At 30.5% G+C, this 22,351-nt stretch overlaps 1 protein-coding gene across 1 annotated transcript; it reads right to left on the bottom strand.

The window, feature by feature from the left end:
• Nucleotides 1–4,671: 4,671 nt before the first annotated feature.
• On the bottom strand, nt 4,672–8,170 carry LOC110632209 (inosine triphosphate pyrophosphatase). The gene is made up of 9 exons (XM_021780350.2): nt 7,930–8,170; nt 7,765–7,829; nt 7,589–7,652; nt 7,467–7,476; nt 5,819–5,850; nt 5,601–5,713; nt 5,431–5,507; nt 5,125–5,324; nt 4,672–5,020 (listed from the first exon to the last, which is right to left on the bottom strand). The coding sequence occupies exons 1-9, from the start codon at nt 8,063–8,065 to the stop codon at nt 4,935–4,937; spliced, it is 783 nt and encodes a 260-aa protein (XP_021636042.2). The 5' UTR covers nt 8,066–8,170; the 3' UTR covers nt 4,672–4,934.
• Between the last annotated feature and the right edge of the window lie 14,181 nt (nt 8,171–22,351).

Below are 22,351 nucleotides of genomic sequence, written 5' to 3'. Positions count from 1 at the left end.
TGGACAAGAATAATAATTGCTATAATTATGCTACACAAATCTCCTATAATCATGCTAATTGCTGTAATTATGCTACACAAATCTCCTATAATCATGCTAATTGCTGTAATTATGCTAACACCCCCCTCAAACTCAAGGTGATAGCACAGGTGCCAACTTGAGTTTGCTTAAGAGATCCTGAAAGCGAGCAGGAGGATGCGTTTTGGTGAATATATCAGCGTTTTGGCTGACAGAGGAGACAGGAATCAAACATATGGTGCCATGAGCAACATGATGACGTACAAAATGACAATCAATTTCGATGTGTTTGGTACGCTCATGAAATACATCATTATGAGAAATCTGTATTGCATTTCTATTATCGTAATGAAGCATTGTGGCAGAAGAATGAGTGACACCCAAATCAATTAATGACCACCATAACCAAAGTAATTCAGATGTAGCATCAGCAAGAGCACGATATTCAGATTCTGTGCTAGAACGTGCAACAACAGTTTGCTTTTTGCTACGCCAAAAGATAAGAGAATTACCCAAGAAGAAACAATAACTGATTGTAGAGCGACGATCCGCGGATCACCACCAATCAAGATCGAGTAGCCGATAATACTAGGGAGGAGGTAGCGGAAAAGTGCAAACCATGAAAAAGAGTGCCTTTGATATAACGAAGGATCTGGCATCAGAGAAATGAGTTGAGCGAGGAGCGACATAAACCGGTGACGGATGAACAAAGATATGAAATATCGTGTCGAGTAACGTGAGATAAACAAGACTCGGACAAGTCGCCGATATAAAGTAGGATCATCAAGAGGAGTGCCATCAAGAGGTGTAAGTTTGCAATTGAGCTCCAATGGGGTTGATATCGTTTTGCTATCGTGATGCCCGCCGAGAAAGTAAGTCGGATGCATACTTGGCTTGAGATAGATAATAGCCATCAGAATTTTGAGAAACTTCAAGACCCAAAAAATAGCTGAGAGAACCCAGGTCTTTCATTTCAAAATGTTGATTGAGATAATGTTGTAACTCTAGAATACGGATGAATCATCTCTGTTATTATCATATCATCAACATAAAGCAAATGTAAGAATAATACCACCGCTTTCGCGAGTGAATAATGCAGAATCATGTGGACTAGAGAGAAAACCAATTTGAGCAAGAGTGGAACTAAATTTGGCAAACCAGGCCCTGAGAGCTTGTTTTAATCCATATAAGGCTCGTCGAAGTTTGCAAACCTTATGAGGAGAATGATAACCAGGTGGAGGATGCATATAAACCTCTTCTGTTAAATCACTATGAAGAAAAGTATTTTTGACATCCATCTAGAAAAGTTTCCATTTACGAACTGCAGCAATAGCTAAGAGATTGCGAATAGATGTTAATCGGGCCACTGGAGCAAAAGTTTCTTCATAGTCGATACCATACTCTTGAGTGTACCCTTTGGCTACTAAGCGAGCTTTGTAGCGTTCAATAGTTCCATCAGAACGGGTCTTGATTTTGTAAAGACATTTGCAACCAATAGGGGTCTTGTTTGGTGGAAGATCAACTACATCCCAAGTATGAGTTTTCTCTAAAGCCTGAAGTTCGTCAGTCATAGCTTGCTGCCAAAGAGGGTCAGTACTTACCTCACGATAAGAACGAGGCTCTGATACCACAAATGTAACGGCCCAACCCACTAGTGATATTGTCCGCTCTGGGTCGAAAGCCCTCACGGTTTTAAAACGCTTCAATAGGGGTTACAAACCATCAACTTATATACCCAGCATCTCTTCTGTGTTTTGTCGATGTGGGATTTGCCTAGGGTGTTACAATCCACCCCCCTTATGGGACTCAGCGTCCTCGCTGAGGTTTGCCTCACCATCGCTCAAGGTTGCACGCGGAGCGGCTCTGATACCATGTTAGAAGAAAGAATACAAGTAATGAAGAAAATAATTGTGTATTTTGTCTGTGTCTCATTTACAGAGATATTACATCTATTTATACATGAAAATATGAACTAATTTGGACAAGAATAATAATTGCTATAATTATGCTACATAAATATCCTATAATCATGCTAATTATTATAATTATGCTACACAAATCTCCTATAATCATGCTAATTGCTATAATTATGCTAACATCTTCATTTTAAAAAGTCTCACAAAAATTCTTGAGTTTTATCTTTGTTGCAGGAAAAAATCGTTTTCACCCGATTCCCGGTAATTGCTCCTGCCACAATTGCCAGTAAGGCGTGTCCAAGGCAAATTTTTATAACTAAAAATATTACTCTCTTCTTCACGTCATATATATATATATATATATATATATATATAAAAGATTGTTTAAATATAAAATTCACATGCATAAACTATTTATTAATAAAACAATATATCAAAGATTTATTTTTTTTAAATTGTGTTTTAATTATTTTTATTATAATTAATAATAAATTGATTCAACTTACATAGAATAATTAATTTATTAGAAAAATAAAATTTGTTAAAAAAAAATCTTATGAACTAACTTATAATTTTTAGAATATGTTTGATAGAATGTTAAAAAAATAAGAATTAAATGTTACCCTTATAAATTTTTTCCTTTAATGTTAATAAAAAAGTATAAATATTAATATAGTAAAAAGTTATAGTGCATCTAATATAAGTTTAAGCTAATATGAGAACAAGTTTAACAACTGCTAGATTAAATATTTTGCATTGAGATGTGTATGCAAAACTAATTAAAGTATAAGTAAAGAGTGCATAAATCTAAATATAAAAATTTAATTTAACGGTTGATAAATTCATTCTCATATAAGCTCGAATTCTTTATAAATATATTTAAAAAATTAATTTAAGCTCTTTAAATATTCAAATAATGTTAATTGGGAGGTTAAAAATTACAACAATAAAAATAACGATTAACCCTGTTAACCTTGTCCTCGTACGGAACACATGCTTATTGTTAAACAACTCGCAAGCACCTACTATAAGGTCATCCCACTAGTTGGGCTAAATATTTTTAATCTCAAATAGCATACAAGCCCTGCAAATGACAAGGCTACAACAACACATTGTAAGCCCAATAAATTATAAGAAGTAGTAAAATAGTCTGTCCGAAACAATTTTTAACGCAATAAAAAATATTTGGCTACCCTATTTCCTATAGTCTGAATTCTATTGCGTGTAACCTCCAATTAAAAAAACCAAGTAGAGAGAGATTTTTTTTTTTTCTCTGTTCTTAGGTTTTATCCAAAGGCGTGCATTCTCTTCCTTGCTGTTTAACGATTGCCCCTGCCCCATCTGGACAAGGGCGGCCTCCCCCTTGCCTAGAAACGCGGGTTTCCCTCTCCCACTTTTTTCGGGTGGGTTATCCATGATTCAACATAGAAGGTTTGGCCTTGGATTCAATAAGAAAGAAGCAGAAACTAGGAGATTAAAAAAAACAAATTGCACAAATTGAAACTGATATACATAAACCATCAGAACATCAACAACCAGCACCTTACAGTCCTTTTTCTTTCGCAAAAAATCAAAATCCCTTTTTGGCCACTCCTACTCCAATCTATTCCTTCTTTTCATCAATCCAGATAATAAAGAGTATTTGGTGCCTTAATTGGACAAAATATCATTTTCAGTTCAATTGGTATCAGAGCCTCAAAGAGCTCGCGCGGTCCCGAGTTCAATCCTGCCCTCTGCGCAAAGCCGAAGGTAGTGGGAAACTAATTTAAAGACTAATGGGCTCGTGTAGAATGGAGTGACAAAGAGTATTTTATGCCCTAACTGGACAGAATATTCTTTTCAGTTCAATTTAGATTTTGGTTTGCAAGTATTGAGCTTCTTGGTGAGGGTGTTATTTGGCCTACTAAGTATGTTTTCTGTGGTTGACGGTTGTTTCTATGGAGGAGAGTATCTTGAGAGCGTTCACAGAGTCAATTTATAGCTCCCGGCCTCTTAAAGCCTATAGGAGAATGAGATGGTCGAAACTCTTCCCTTCTCCTCTGTTATGCGGTGACCATGGCCGTTAATTTTCTTTTCCAATTTGAGCTGCTAAAGTGAAGCCCTCACTAATTTTGGGGTCTTGCCTGGGATGCATTTGCAGGCGTGTTGGCCAAATCCTTTTTGTTTTCCCTCTCCCATAGTAAGGATTTTGCAACTCCATTTCGGAGTATCTGGCATCTGCGACAACAACCAGTGCATCATGAAACATGTTTCGCTTGCGTGTAGACCATTCCAAGGGCTTTGTTTTGCGAGGTCTCGTTCATCAAGCAATATAACCATGTTTTCTTCTCACTTGTGATTCATCAGAATCAATCTCTCCCTAATGATTTGGCCTAGCCATCTGTACCATTAGTGCTGTCCCGTTTCTATGGATAGCAATTTTTCATTCGGGCCTAGGCATTCGGGCCTAAGCTCGGGTTTGGACCCACTGAGATAGGGTTTTGTAGGGGTGAGTTTAGACTAAGCTTTTTTTTTTTGCCATGGCCTCCATATGTTCTGGGCTACAAGCCTTTTTCGAATCAATGACAATCCTATACGACAAAAAAAAAAATGCATTGCGTACAGAGACTACTTCATCAATATCACTGTAGAGTTAAATTTTGTACTTAATCAACAAAATAAACCTACAGTTTCTATCATATAATTTGAATCATCACAACATCATTAACAGTTCCAAATTCATTAGACAAATAATGAATTAACTCTTAAGAAGAAACATATTTACTAAAAACTAATAGCAGGTATAGGATCTTCCCCAAGTTTCACATTGACTACAAGAGTAATTCTACCGCTCCAAAACTCATAGCTTTTACATCTTTAAAATGACATAATTTTGACTCCACAAGGAGACACTGAAATCTCCAACATTTTTTACTAGATAAAATACTGTATTTGACTACACAACCAAAAAGTAGTAAAACTTATCCCAAGATCCTCAGTGACTACATCCCAGAAGAAGAGCTACTTCTCTTCCACCTTAGCCTTTTTTCCAGATGCTTCTTCCTTTTCTGTCCCTTCTGCAACTCCATCATCCTCCTCCCTTTTCCCTGACAAGCCATTACAGGAATTTGAAAAGAACAGTTATAAGCTGATATTTGTTTAACAACCAAAAATAGACAATATTAGGACAAGACGTAAAACTCTAACTTACTCTTGTTAGGGGTAGAGACATCTTTCTCATTCTCCACAGAAGAATCATTCTTAATCTTGTCAGATAAATTTTGCTCATTCTTCTTAGAGTCATCAATCTCAAACGCATACCCAGAATCAGTAAAATGGGCTTTCACCAATAAAAGAGCCTTGTAGCGATGAGAAATCTTGTTCTTTTCTTCCTTTGGCATCTCCGCAAAACTAGATAAAAGAGAAATTGCAGCATTTAGCAGAACCTTTGCATAAATGATTTTCAAGACAATGCAGGATAATTGCCAGAACAAAAATGAATATAGGGTGAACTTACGTTTGCTCATAGCCATCAGGTTGAAATATTGGATCCCATCCAAAATCCTTGGGTCCCCTTGGAGGAACTATTTTTCCCTAGACAATAAAGCACCAAATCAAATGTTAGTTCAAAGCAAAAGCATTTAATAGAACATATCATATTATGATAAGTTAACACATTAAGTGTACCATAGTTTTCTCAAGAAATGTCAGAGGCTCTGATTCCGCATCAAGAGCAAAAGAAAATGTACATAATGCATAAGCCGATTTATCCTCATATGCAGCTAACAAATTGTTCAAACCTAAAAGAAGACAAAGCAATATGATTACAAGATATGAAAATAAACAAATATATACATATATATATCATGAACATGTCTAACAAGCAAAACACTGAGAAATACAACCTTGGAGACCAGTCTTGTCCAGATACCACTTCCTGCATGATATTTAATAATCACATTAATTTAAGGCAATCATTGAACACAATTTAAAAAATAAAAAAAAAAATCCATAGAGATATCTGTATAGTGCAATGATGAGATTTTACTATCATGAAGAAGAACAATTACTCCAATAATTAAAGGGAGTTTGATTTCATCAACTAAACAGTCATTCCATCCATTTTTCTCATATTTAGTCTTTAGTCATAGCTAAAAAGACTAAAAACCTATCATTACCAACACTCATCCCTCTCCTCTCCTCCCTCAAGTCACAAACCTGATTACCCCCACCCAACAATTGGGCCCTTGCCCCCACCCTTCAGTTGCAACCCACCCACGCATCATTACAGGCCACCCTAATGTTGCATCCTCTCTCCACCATCAAGCACCCTCCCCTGCTTTCTTCAGTTGCCACCCACCCAACTTTGGCTGTCATAGCTCCAGTTGGCGTTGCTTCCATCAAAAAAAAAAAAAAAAACCATCATCATCATCATCATCTATTTTATTGCTCTCCACATCCTCAATCGCTCATCCATTGTTGATTACCTTCTTCCAAAAGAAAAAAAAAATCCCCACTCTTGTGGTCTCTGTTTTTATTCTCCTCCGCAGGTTATTGTTGTCACATGCCTCCCTCATTGATTTGCAATTGCAAGCTTACCCACCTTCGTTTGATTTTGATACTACAAATTGTAAGATGGTCGATTATTTTGGATTTGTTATTTAGAATTGCTTTTCTAGATATCAAATTTGATATTTTCAATTTATCGAGTTTGCAATTGTTTGTTTTGATTTCAATTTTGAATTTGCAAATTATGGATTCATTGGGGATTTGAAGATTATGGGTATGATGAGGATTTGGGTTTATTGATTCTTTATTGGTTTGTAGTGGATTTCGATTTATTGTTTATAAGGTTTGTTGATTTTGAATTACTTTGTTAAATGTTTGGATTTGCGATAGGGAAAGAGAAATGGAAAAATCAGAAATTGGGAAGAGGGAGGGGAGAGAGAGAGAGAGAGAGAGAGATTCTACAATTATTCGACAGGTATAGGGATTGGGGCATGTGTATTATAAGAATACAAACAAAATATCTCCAACTTGACTTGCTCGATTGACAAAATATAAGAGAAAAATGAACGGATACACTATTTAGTTAATGGGAAAAAAAAAAAAAAACGCAAGAACATAATCATGTAAAAATCAAAAGACATGGACTTTAATCTAGAGTGGGAAAACCCAGGATATGAACTTATAAGATAATGGTACTAGAATAACGTCAAAATTTTCAAACAGATTAAAAAAAATTGACATTTAAAGCGGCCACATGAAACAAATAAAGAGCTAATTTATATCTCCATCTTTTGGTTGAAAAAAAAAATCTAAAAAGCACAGCTATAATTGAAGCTATCAACATCACTGGTCATGCGTTTAATTCAGTAGGCTGCACGGAATCAATTAATTTTGGAAAATTTTTTTCCATCAATTTAACACAAATAATTTCACTCATATGTATAACTATGAAATTGAAAAGCAAATGGAAAGAAACGAAATTAAAAATTACAGAGGTTGTTTCACCTCATCAACAGAAGAAAGTGAGAATAATAAAAGACTTACACGTATGGCCCTGCAAACAAACAATCATCAATCAGCTTATAAACAAACTACATTTGCAAAATTAAGCACTAAAAGAGAAATATATTAAAAAAAATTCAAAACCAAAGCCAAAAGTTGGGTACCTGGAAGACCCTTGAGGGCATTGTAGCAGAGACAAGTGTCCTCCACCAACACTGGACCTTTCACCTTCCATTTGCAGTAAACAAGAAGAAATCAGTATCAGTCTCACGCAGAGATGAACACACTCACGCGAGATCAAGGGCACACGCCAGAAACATTCACAGACAGATATAAATACCTTTTCAGCAGCCAAACGGGCTTTTTCCTTGGAGATCGCGTCTGGTTCTCCTTGCAGCTCAGGTACTGTAAAAGAAAAAGGCAAATTACAGGACCTAGTTAGCTTTGTAGAGAGAGAAAGAAGGTTTTAGAGAGAGAAAGACAGGGCGATGGAGCAAGCAAGTACGATCAATCTTCAGAGATCGCAAGGGAATGGACTGGCCGATGATGGCTCGTACTTCCTCCAGCTTCTTAACGTTGCCGGTGACGAAAGTCACCGGCTGAGTGATCACCACTTTCTCTGCTTCTGCTGATGCTGCCATATACCTAGTCCCGACTTTTCCTTTTCCTCTTCTTTTTCCTTTTCTTTTCCTCCTACTTTTGTCTATCTTTGTTTTTAAGTGAGAGAGACAGAGAGAGGGAGAGATATTTATAGGGCTTTTGATTCGAGAGGAAAGGAAAATGAAGAACCGCTTAAAAATTGTGCTTGCACTCAACTGATGTTGACCTGTTTGGTTGCCCTGCTAATTTCATACCTCGGTTTGAATAAGATTGTACGAATTTTTTGCAGCCAATTGCCAAAAATGACCCTACAGCATAGTGTATTGTATTTGTTAACGGATTAATTTTTTTTTTAAAAGTGTTTTTTGATGTAACAATTCAAACATTAAAATATAAAAATTAATATAAAATAAATTAAATAAAATATATATTATGAAAAAGTTAATTAGTTATTTTATGATTAGTCAATTATTAATTATTACTCTTTTATTTTATAAAAATAATTTTATATTTATTTTCATATAATTTAAAAAAATATAATTAAGACAGTTAAAATAATAAAATTATTTAATTTTTCTTAATATATCTTTTATTTGTATGCTCTATTAAAATTAAATAATTCATATTACTAAAATTTTTTAAATGAATTTTATTTTTAATAAATATTAGATATATTAATAAGTTAATAAATAAATTATAATTTTAAAATAAAAAATATTTATAATTTGAAATATATAAAGAATTTATTCTTATATTAAGCTCTAAAATTAAATTAAAGGAATCGTTATGATTATTTTAAAAAAAATATATTTTTACTTAATATAAGATTAATATCATATGATAATAAATTTTATAATTATCAAATTAAATATTTATATTAAAATTTATATAAAAAAATAATTAAAATATATATAATTACTATATGAATTTAAATATAAATATATAATTTAATAATTATTAAATTTATTTTTATATAAAATTTAACCTATAATAAGGAGAGAGAAAATTTGTGGATTATTTGGAAGAGAAAAGGTGAGAGATATAAGTAATGTGACATTGATGCTTTATGGGAAATAAATAAAACGTTGATTAACGTAATGTAGGGACATAAGCGTAATTGAATATGTCAACTTTTAGTGAAGAAAAGTGTGAAAAGCGGTGAAAGAAAGAAGAGAAAAGGAGAAAGGACAAAAGCAGTTTCTGAAGAAATTAAAATGCGATGATAGTTAGTGGAGCAAAGCCATCTCCTTGGGAGGGAAGGGAAGGGAAGGGAAGGGGAGGGAAAGGAATGCTTACTTTTTGCCTTTTGACCTTTCCTCTCTTCCCATTTCCCCGAGTCAATACCTTCCCTCTCTCTCTTCAACTTTTTAATTAATTTTGATTTTTTTTAATTTTGATTAACTTGATTAAGTTAATTGAATCCGCACCTCTACTCTTTGGATATGACGCTCTTCCTCTCTCTCTCTCTATTAGAAAGTGTTTCATACCAAGTTAAGAAAATTACTCCTATGTCCTGTTGCAATGGATGATTTTAAAAAAAAATTATTTTATTTTATTTTAAAAAATTAAATAAATATTAATCATTTTTTTAAAATTTTTATTATTATTTTTAATAATTTTTTATGTAAAATCTTAAAAAGCTATTAAAATGAAACGGAGATAGTAAAACTTAAAAACTAAATTTTAGTCTTACAAATTTTAAAGAAGTAATTATTAAATAAATAAAAAATAATAAATTATGAATAATTAATGATATTTTATATGAGATTAATTAAAAAATTTAAATATAATAAGTTCTGTTAAGCTTAAAAGTTAAGCTATTCTCTTCCTCTTATAGTGTCTAAATATTATTAATAAAATATTAAAAATTATAAGGTAATAATTATCATGTTAATATCATACTAAATGCCATATTTTAAATAAGAAAATGAATATAAAATTTTACCATAACATCAATAGAAATTTTTAATTTAATTAATGAGCAATTTACTATTTAATTCTTAAATTTTTCCTGTATTTTAAAAATTAAAAGATTTAATCTCTATATTTGATCATTGTTAAAATTATTTAAATTTTTTTATTAAATTTGTTCTTATTAAAATTTTTATTGAATTCTTTTTATAGAACAAAATAAATTAATTTATTTGATAACAATTAATTTTAATTGAAAGAAAATATAAGTCAGGGATAAATTATTTAATTTGTAAAATATAAGTATTAAATTATAATATCGATTAAATTTTATTGACTAAACAGTAAATTTTTCTTAATTAAATAAATATATATTTACTTTTTCACTTACAATAATAATAATATTAGATATAACGACCTCTAATTTTAACTGAAGTATAAATGAGAAGCTAAATTATTTAATTTTTATACCGAGATCAAATTGTTATTCAAGGATGGACAGAATCCTTACCCACATTCAGTCTATTGATCAAAAGATTGACTATTTTACTTTATTTGCACAAAATATGGACAAAAATCTATAGGTCAAAATAGCCAGTTTGGATAAAGAGCTCAAAACCTTAATCAATTATTTATTTAATTAATAAGAAGTTTAATTATATTAATATAATAATTTTATCGAATAATCAGTATAACATCGATCACACAATTATCGTTTTAATAATGATAAAAAATCGAAAAATTATTATAGTAATTTTTTATTAATATTAATTAATGCACTCAACGTAGCTCCGAAGTTCCAACTTTTCCACATTTAAAAAAGTTTTCCCAAGTCAAGCAGAGGGAGTTATCAGTGAGGGCAATGAGATCAGCAGCTCCTGCTTGATCATTAATTACTTATTAATTCAATGCTTCATCTAATAAAAAAAAATGGGATTATATATAGATCCGATTATTCAAATCTTATGTTATCAATTCCCATAATTTAGCTATTTAGTTTTTATTATAAATTTTATGTAAGGTTTGGTGTAATAATTTTGATTTTTTTATAATATTTAATTTATATATTTTTTATTAATAATAAATATTATTTATTATTTTTCATAAATAAAAATTTTATAAATATATGTATTTATAATTATTAATAATAAAATATATTATATTTTTAGATTAGTTGGATTATAAATATGATTGATCAAATATTTCTAATTTTGATTAAGTTTAGGTTTTCTCAATATTAATTTGATTGTTTAAAGTTGAACATTAAAATAATTTCAGATATTTTTCTTAATTTTATAAGTGTCAACAAATAATTTGAAACGCTTCAACCTTTTTATAATAAGTTCAAGTCAAATATTAATGATAATCTCTAATTATACTCTTTCTTTTTAGTATGGACCGAAATTCTATTATGATCCAATTATGACTAGTTATAGATATTAGGATTATGTAATATTTAATTAATCACAATTTTCTATATTTCATTTATTATAAAAGCTTACAGAAAATTCGTTAGAGGAATATTTCGATATTAATTTTCAACTGTATACACAATTAAAATTTTAAAGTTGGTTAAAAATTTAATTAATTAATTAAAAAATTTATTTGATTTAATTTGATTTGATTAATCAAATGCATACATTTAATACCCTAAAGAAAATTATTTTTTCACAGGAAACAAATAATTTATAGTGACAAAATGGAGTTTTATAAAAATAATTAAAAAAAAACCTATCATGTAAATTATCTTTTATGTATATAATAACTTTTTTTTTTACGTTTTATAATATATTAATTTGTAAATCCATTAATAATATGAGACAAATATTTTAACATGTTTATTATAAGACAATAAATATAAAGGATATCTTAAAAAAATATTTATTATATTTTAAACATAATATATGTATATATTATATTTTACATATAATATATATAATAATTTAAATATAAGATATATTGACTATTTAAATATAAAAATTTAAATGAATAAAATAAAATAAAATTTCAAAGATTAAATTAATAAATTAAAAATTAAGATAAAAATACTTTAGTCATTTATATTATAATTAATGATAAAAATACTTTAGTCATTCATATTATAATTAATGATGATTTATTAAATTTTAATAAATAACTAATTTATTAAAAAAATTACTTTAAATTAAAAATAAAGAAATTAAGTTATACAATCGTTAATATTAAACTAGTGATACATCATACATGCCCAAAAGTCAGGCAACTAGTTGGGCTAATAGTTTTCATCATAAACAGCATACACCTGTGTGTAGTCCCATGGGCCAATGGGCTGAGGCGGCGGTTGCTAACCCAAAGGGAAGCTACACCCATATTATGTGGGCACTGAGGGCAATAACAAAAGGTAGGTTAATCCACCTATGGCAACACGGGCCTTCAACTTTGTATGAGGAATTGAAAAAGAAATATATCTGTGCAGCATCCTAATTCTAGTCCAGTGATCACATGACACTTCATTTAATTGTGTTTTGTTCTGCTCAACTGTAAGATCATTTTCAACGCATTCACATTCACAATAAATATTTATTTTATTCTATTTGTGTTCCTCTCTGCTGCATATGGGTAGCAGTAAAGAGGTTGATCTCATGGAATGGACTGTGAGATCTTCATCTTTGACCATTGTTTAGGAATTGGTAGTTCATCCAATGGCTGTTTATATGCCGTCAGATCAAGAGTGTATAGGGCCATCCACTTCGAAACTTGCCTGCCTTAGAGGATTTATTTATAGTTACAGACCCATAAATGCTTAATATTTTAAAAGGCAAAGGTGGTGTCTGAGTAAGCAGATTTGGTTGAGAGGCAGAAATAAAAACTCTGGAGAGATTCCAATGGGGAAATTCCCAAGACCACGACCCTTGAAGTAAGGGGGGATTGAAGCAGCGCCGTTTAGCTTTATGGTTATAACGTATTAGTTTTAAGGGATATTTAAGTCCTACATGGAACAAAATACTTTGCTTTAATTCATATTATTTAATAATTAAATATAACAATATAAGAAATGGAAAAGAGGGTTTTGGTGAGGCAATTAGTGGATTCCCACCCTCGCGTGACGATACCTCAAAATCAGGGATGTGCTGTTTCTTCCTAAAGCTTGCCTTGCCTCTCTAGTCTCCACTTACTCCATCCACTCACTGTCAGAAACTCCATTTTTTTAAAATTATTTTCTCACCACATTAAGTTATAGATTAAGACATGCTTCTCTTGCTTGGTTTGGTTTTATGAAAAATTTTTATTTAGATTTGATTTCTTATAAAAATAAAATAAAAATATGTAAAATTCATGTATATTATATATTTTTTATCTTAATTTCATAATATAAAAAGTTTAAATAAAAAAAAATATTGATTTTATTTTTCTGGCTTTTTTTCTCCTTCTTTTTCATGATTATTATTATTATTATTATTATTATTATTATTATTTATCGTCATGAGGTGTATTCCAGTTATTAGTTAATAAAACTAATTACTCTCTGAATTTCTCAATAGTCTGGAAATTAAGGAAGTTGAATAGTAAACCGTAGGACCTCAGATTAGACGACACATTTACATATTAGGCTCAAACCTGAGATTTCTCTCAAGTCTATTTTATCATTAACCACTATATCAATAAATCATTGATTTTCATGATTATTTTGGAAATGTGAGGTTGACCCATTTTTACGTGGGCCCACTTCTTAGAGTTTCCTTGCATGGCCATATGATTGCCACCCTTTAGCTCTTCATCATGGTAAACATCTAAATCCTCTAATTAGCCTTTCATTCTTTCCCTCTAGACTCTAATAGGGTCTTTTGATTTGAGCATAAAGAGGCTTTATTAGGGTATATCCTTTGTTTGTTTGTTTGTTTTTTTTTTTTTTTTTTTAAGCAAAGCCTTTGTTTGTTACTTCATATGAGAACACCAATTACTGACCTCCGAGCTATCATTTTAATTTATGAATTTTTTTTAAGAGAAATAAATTTTCATTCAGTAATATTATTGTGTTTATCGAATTATAAAATTATTTAAATTTAAAACAAATTTAAATATTACAAATATTAGTTAAATTCAAATTTAAGTACTATAATTTTCGCACACTCTAATCTTGCCACTTAATGTCCATTAATGAAACACCAAAATATAGAAAGTAAACTTCATATATGTAAAAGTTTTATTAGGTACTTTTGGAGTACGTATTCTCTTTCATAATGAGACGATATTCATATTCCATAATTCATGAGAAAATTCACAAGGTGAATTATGGGTATGGCTTAATTAGAATGATTTTGACCATCCAAACAAAATTGACTGATTTAAAATCATAGGCTGGACCCTTTTCTTTAAGTTGAATATCATCGGTGACTAACATGTATATTTTTGTTTTATAAATTATTATTCAAATAATATCGAAGATGTCAGTGCAGACCTTGCCTCCATGTTGCTTTTTAAATGCAGTAATTCTCCTCAAAACGTCATCCTTCTTCACAGGCGGGGCTAATAACATAAACAATAATAGAAATTTTGGAGCTTGTTCTGTAATCTACCGATTAAAATATAAAAACACACACTACGTAACATTGGATCTAACATTGATCTGTACGCTAATCTCTTCGTTCGAAGGATGCCTCCAGCACATATATATTATGTTTTTTCAGCTAAAAAATAATCGAAATGCTAACCGGCTCCGATTGTCCTAATTAGCGCGTGATCTGATGAAATTAGGGTTTAATACGTGTAAAATTTGAATGCAGATTAATTATATACTTCAGCCAATAACTAAGCTTCTTAGCTTGTGGAGAACAAGATTCTATGCCATCATCTTTAAGCATTACTTTGAATGCAAGTTAAAATGTGATAATTTTTTGCATGCATGCACGTCAGTCAGAAAATGTCACAACAGGCTTCTGATCATAGTTTAAAAGCATATACCATATACTTAGTTACTGTGAAAGCCACATTAAACATTTAAGAATACTAATTAAACTATTAATGTTGCTAATAATAATAATAATAATAATAATAATAATAATAATAATAATGTAAAGTGCCTTGACTTTTGGCTGGCTGGCAGGGGACTCCTCTCCTAAAGAACCGAACTATCTGAAACACATAAAAATATGGGAACAAAATCAATGGTTGATAAAATTTAAGTAAAATTGTACAAAATTGGGGGCACAGTGCATAATATGACACTCTGTGCTTTCAAATCATATGAATTTAGTACAGGTCCTCAAAAGAATACACAAGGAAATTAATAATTCGGTGGTCCATATATAATTTCTAAATTTATCTTATGATATCAAATAATCTGTGCAGTTAGTTCTGGTTTAGTGAATGCTCATGAGGGTTTGAAAATGAGAAAAGAAACCTAAGCTGCAAGGTTTTCAATTTCAGTATGATTATTGAAATCAATAAAGATAAAGAATTAAAGATTTAAGATTTAAAAAGAGTTTAATCAGTATATTATTAAATGTAAATTAATTACATATTATAAAATTAATAATTTATTAAAATAATAACAATTGGTAATTTAATATATTTTATAAAAAAAATTTAATATTTTAATTGAAACTTCAAATTTTAAATACTAATATTTTATAAAGAAAAATAATTAGAATAAAATTTTCATTATAATAAATTTATTTATATTAATAAAAAATAAATTTTGACATTAAAATTTTATATATGTGCAATATAAAAGATTATAAAATAGAAAAAAAGTCAATAAATCAAGTTAACACACTAACAAAATTATTATTGACAGAATCAATTATTCAACTCACGAGTTAACAAAATAATAAAATTTTCATTTCTTTATAATTATCAATATAATTGAAATTGATAGAATAAATAATTTCGATATATTACATTTAGTTATTTAATAAATGTAATTTGATTTTGATATGTTTTGTAGTTTAATGGTAACAACAATCAAAATGCATCATAAAATTTAGGGTTTTAAATTTTTATAGTAAAGAAAGGGATTAACTCACTTTTTATAGTTAAAAAAGGGATTAACTCACTTTATAACCAACTGAGTTGATTAGTGGTTACCCAACAGCTTCAATTGAGTCAACTCCGATTTAAATAAAAAACGAGATTATATGTAAACCAAATTAATTGCTAATCTAATTTTTAATTATATTGGTCTAACCAATTTGATTTGGTCTGATATGAAATACTGAATTGTTTTGAGTAATTATAATGAGTATTGTCTATCATTACATGACACTTCATTTAATTGAGTTTACTGTTTAATTTTTAGTATCATTTTCAATGCATTCACATTCACAATATAACTGTAGACCAGTCTCTTTTTATCTCTTTCAATTTCTTCTTCCTAAGACTCAGCCTTGTCCCTGATCTGCTGTTGAGCGGTCTCTCTTGCCCCTCTGGGCAAGGAAGACTTACCTTCCCTACTCAAGATGTGGGTTGCCCTCCTCATTTTCGGTGGGGTTGTGCACAAATGACTCGGTATGTGTTTTTGTGATAAATCTGGTGCTATTTAGAGAGACTTTCTTTGATCTACCATATGTGTGTTAAGTTGGTTGGTTTTGAGCGTTGCATGTAGGATTAGGGGACTAGCTGTGAGGATTTTCGCAGTTATGAAGCCAAAGATTTGGATTGACCGGTTGATATATTTTAGTTGGCATGGCACACCGATGTTGATCTCCATGGCACCCAATCTCTTAAGGCCATAAGAGCTAAGGGAGCTCTGTCCGCCGTCCGTCAATGTTCTTTTGGTTTAGATCATTCTCTCGACCATAGTTGTCTACTTGAATGCTATAGGGGTCCTTCTTGGAAACTCGACTTTCTGAAAGAATTTTTTATTAGAATCATTGGATTTATAAACTTCGGCATTTGATTTCCGTATGGTTCATCTGCTACTTTGTCTTCCTAGTGAGAGCCTTGCTAGGTTTCGGTCTGTGAAATGACAATGCTGCTTTTGCTGGGTTAGGTCCCATAGATAGGGTTTGATTGGTTTTGATTAGGTTTACAATCATTTACTTGTACTGATTGAGTTGTTTTTTTAAAAATTTTTGTCTGATTATTTTCATGGGCTTGTTTGTTAGCTTTAAAACTCTTAATTTTTTAGCTAGCATTTGTTATTGATATGTCCCTTTTTGTTATGGCCTTATATCCAGCGATAAATATTTTATCGCTGATAAAAAAACAATTCATAATATAATTATTTTATTCTAGTTATATTTCTCTTCTGCATATGCGTAGCAGTAAAGAGTAAAGAGGTTGATCTCATGGAATGGACTGTGAGCTCTCCATCTTCGACCATTGATTAGGAATTGCTGATGCATCCAATGGCGGTTTCTATGACCTCAAGTTAAAAGTATATTTTTTACAATAAAAAAATCAATAATTAATTTCATTTAAATATATGAATTAAATAATAAAATTTCCTTCAATTTACGCTTACAGACATTTAAAGATGGTGTCTGTGTGAGTAAGCAGATTTGGTTGAGAAACAGAAATAAAAACGTGGAGAGATTCCAATGGGGAAATTCCCAATGCCACGACCCTTAAAATAAGGGGGATTGAAGCAGCGCCGTTTAGCTTTATGGTGATAAAGTATTAGTTTAAGGGACATTTGAGTCCTACACGGAACAAAATATTTTGCTTTAATTCGTTTTATTTAACAATTAATATAATAATATACTTGTTTTAAAAAAAAAACAATTAATATAATGGAAAGAGGGTTTTGGTTAGGCAATCAGCGGATTCCCATCCTCACGTGACATGACCTAAAAATCAGGGATGTGCTCTTTCTTCCCCAAGCTTGCGTTGCCTGGCCCCTCTGGTCTCTACTTAATCCACTCAAAATTGGCTGATTTAAAATCATAGGTCGACTCTCCTCTTTTAAATTGAATGTTGTTAAATGCATATGCAAGAATTGTGAATGATTACAATGACAGAAAAAGCCACTTGAAATTTATATATGAAGCCCTATTAGATGATAACTTATTTATATTATTCGATGATATGATATTTATATTTAATTTAGAAATAGGACCGTAAATGAATTAAATTATTCATGAGTTGCTTAAGGTTTGATTTAATAAAAGTTTAATTCGATTTGATTCTTTTAGAAAATGAGCTAAGCTTAAACTCAATTTTTAGACTTATTTAATAAATGAGCTGAACTCGAGTTTAATAAAATTCATCTCGATAAGGCTCACAAATCAATTCATTTATAGGCTTATGAAATGACTCGTTAATAAACTTATTTGTAAAAATATTTATATTACTTATTATATTTTATTATATTATAAATGTTTATTATTTTATCTCAAAGTGTTTTAAAAATAATATATTATTTAAAATTATGATATAATTAATATATAAAATATATTTATTAAATATATTTATTTATAATTTAAATTTAATTTTTTACAAAATCTTTTTTTTACATGAAAGCTAATGAAAATTACATAATTTGATTTTATAACCATAAACCTAAAACTTACTTTGTAAATGAATTGAGCTACTCCAAACTTAGTTCAATAAAAAGTTCGATTTAATTCGACTCATTTAAAGCTAATTTTTTAAATGAGTTAAGTTTGAGCTTATAGATATTTGACTTGAATTCAACTTGAATTGAACTTGAGTTAGAAAAAATTTTGACGAACTAAGTTTGAACTCTTTAAAACTCAGCTTAGCTTAGTTCGTTTACACTCTTATTTAGGGATTAAAGAAGTGATTCATAGTAAAAAAAATGATACTATTATTTTTACACTTAATAATTAACCTAATAATTATTTTTATAAAATATTTTTGCATTAAAATTATTTTATAAATAATTAATATTAACTGCAGTAAAATAATTAATAATTACTAAAATATCTAATGACTATTTAAATAATTAATGTTATCGAATATTGTGTAAAAATTTTAAAAAACAATATACAATTAGAAATCAATCAAATTATAATAAATTGATAGTATGTATTAGATATATAACCCTTTTTCTCTTCTAGTTGGATTGTTTGAGTGCAGCAGTAGTAATAATAACAATGATAATACTGTAAAGTGCATTGATTTTTGGCCAGCAGGGGACCTCCTCTCCTAAAGAACAACTGGCCAGCAGGGGACCTCCTCTCCTAAAGAACAACTACCTAAACACATAAAAATATGGGAACTAAATCAAATATGTTGATAAAATTAAACAAAATTGTACAAAATTGGGAGGACAAGGCATATTGATATTGTGACCCATTGTGCTTAGCTTTCTGCCTTAGCATTTCAAATCATATAAATTTAGTACATGTACTCAAAAAGAATACATAAGGAAATAATCAGTTCAGGTGGTCCATTCCATAATCTTCTAAATGTATATTATGATATTAAATAAATAGGTCGGCAACTTTTTCTTTTTTATACAAAATCATAAAAATGTTCATTCTTTCCTCATATTGAATAAAATTAGTATGGCAATTGACTGAAGAAATTAATTTCTTCAATCCTATCATATGCCAATGCTCAATAAGGCAATTATACATTCCAATTATGTTGGGTGGAGGTTCAATGGAAAAATTTTAATCTTGTTAACATAATTTTCAACAACACCTAAAGCCCAAGTTAATTGCACCTTCCGTCCCTAAACTTTATGGGTATTTTCAATTCCATCCCTGAACTTCAATTTATTAAAATAAAATCATTTAACTTCGTTTTAATTGCAATAACGGTCATTTAAAACAGAATTCGATATAAGTTTCGGTGACTTGCTTACGTGTCAGTCCAAGGTGTCATTTTTAAATGAAAATAAATTCACGTCACCAAATCCTCTCTCATCTTTCACTCTGATAGTAGAAAGATATGGAAAATCTTTTGTAAATTGAAACATGCAACCTATTTATACCTTTCTTCTAATTTCTGCTCTAGCTAATAAATTTCTTTCTTTCAAAATTTGAATCCCTTCCTCATCTGTCCCTTGCTATTTTGAATTCCTTCGTCCATTCTTAAGGATCTGCGATGGTAATTCGAGGAGCTCTAAGATGCACTTGCAACATGGAAGCTGAGTTGCGTACTTCTTGGTCAGGATGTAACCCAGGGAGACGTTTTTATGGTTGCAGAAATTATGGGGTAAGTAATTTTGATTTTATGGGATATTTTGGGTTTTTTTGTTTTGGGTTAATTAGGGGAAATGGTAATGGCATTTTTGTTTATTCAGAGTATAGATCATTGTGGGTTTTTCCAGTGGTTTGATGATCCAATCCCACTTCGATCGAGCCAAATTATTTATGGACTGTTGAAAAGGATTGATAAAGAAGAGAGAGAAGTTGAAGCTGCTAAGAGAAAAGGAAGAAAATGGAAGGTGGTTGCTTGGTGTTTGATAGTGTATATCTTAGTTGAGAAATTCAGATGGGGAAAGTGAGCCTTTGGTGCTTGTCTTTGCAGTGAGGTGAAGTTGGAGTGTTAGAGAGGTAGTGTTTTGTTAGTTAAGTGTTTGGGGCCATTAGCAGCAAAATGTTTTGGAAGCTGAAAGTTGTATTTACCTTGATTTTAAGTTTGTGAAACTTGTATTATGCAAAGGTTAAATGTGCTATTGATGGTGTAATACAAAATAAGCAATGAAAAATTTGGCTTAACATTTTATAGTATTTTATGAAATGATTGAATTGTGTTGAATTGTATTTAAACATTAGTTTGAAAATTATAAATGTTAAACAAAAGCTTGAATTGATGTTTTTGGCTTTATAGGAAATAAAATGATATATGTAAAACTGAAACTGGTTTGTAAGCTACATTTGCAATTAGGTACCATTTGCCCTTTTATTATAAATGCAAAAAATGATATTCAAAATAACAAGCCTAAAGAAGTAATGTTCAAGACATAAAATCAATAACTTCATTAATAATAATATTGTCTGTGTCAAAAAATGCTTCACACTTGAAACATTTGTGGCATGTACAATGATTCATAGTTGAAGCACTCTTATCCTGTGACTATACCATATCTTGTGAGTAAGTAAGTGACAATTGCGTAAAATATGTCCATAACCTACAATTGCCACATACAAAATCAAAAACCCAAAAAGATGGACATAGCTATATCACATGAACACATTATCTAAAACAACATCCAAAAACCAAAAAGTTTCCTAATGTTATGTCTACAAAACACATTTCCATACACAATATACATCCAAAAAAGTTCCCTTTAGCTGCTATCATTTCCATGGCTTCTTCTTGGAGTGTGCATTTCCTTTGTTCCCTTTACGTGCTGGTAATTTCCCTTTGTCCTTCCCCACCACAGTTGATTATTGTTTCTTTGAGTTGCCTTTGATTGGCCCATTTTTAGTTGCATCAGTTGTGATTTGCTGTGAAGATGAGGTCTGCAGTGATCTAAATACATTTGCATCAGTCATGGTGTCTTCCACATTATTGGCTACCCTTGTAGGTCTCTGACTTGAACCCTGATACAAATATTAATATTATTACATTAAGTGACTTTTCTCATTTTAATTAAAATACACAAACAACAATTTGTACTCTAGGACTTACATCTATCATCCATTGCACTGTCGTAGGTGATGAAATAGGTGCAGCCTTTGCATTTGTATCAGTTGTTCCTGTTTTGCTTGACTTTGCATATGATTTTTTTTTTGTTCTCTATAATAAATAAATAAATAGTATCAAACATCCAAATGAAAAAAAAAATTACCATTCGTTTGTTTGCAATATAACTTTGTTTAAATATTCAGTTATATTGCAAACAGAATAAATGAATAGCAAAGAAGTAGTTACATTGAATAAGGTTCTTACAGCATTAGAAGAAATTTGAGTTGAAGTAGGAAGGGCTTCCTCATGTGATTATGACACAGGATGGTCTTTGTGGAACCTTTTATTGTGTCTAATCTACCCACATATTTGGCATCTCATTTTTACCATTCCTTTCCTAGATAGTCTCCCTTTAGCTGCTGCCATTTCAAGTTCTTCAGCTGTTTTCTTCCTTGCCATCAGCTTTCTTCCTCTCTTTCTCTGAATGGCTTCATTAAGGGTGATAATATAATCTTTTGATGCCTTTGGCCACATATTATGACCATTAATGGGATGGATTACATGACTATAAACCCTTAAATAGGTTCTTATTGAATAACAGTCATGCACATAATCCTCAGGTTCTTCATTATTTCCAAATATGACTGCACAAGCATGAGCACAAGGAATGCCATTTAATTCCCACCTACGACAAGTGCATATCTTCTCCACCATGTTAACAACAAATTGACTTCCCCCACAAAAAACTTAGACTTGTAGACCACCTGAAAACTGAGGTTGAAACAAATTTAACAATTTTTTCAATTCTTCCAATTTTTTCAATATCTTTGGACAAATTGCACTCTGAATTTTATGCATTTGTTCTCTCTTTCTAAATAGTCTACTCATCA

The sequence above is a fragment of the Hevea brasiliensis genome, chromosome 15 (genome assembly GCF_030052815.1).
Source record: "Hevea brasiliensis isolate MT/VB/25A 57/8 chromosome 15, ASM3005281v1, whole genome shotgun sequence".
Lineage (NCBI taxonomy): Eukaryota > Viridiplantae > Streptophyta > Magnoliopsida > Malpighiales > Euphorbiaceae > Hevea > Hevea brasiliensis.
Note: the sequence above shows the minus strand (reverse complement) of the source record. Positions and strands in the feature narration are given on the sequence as shown.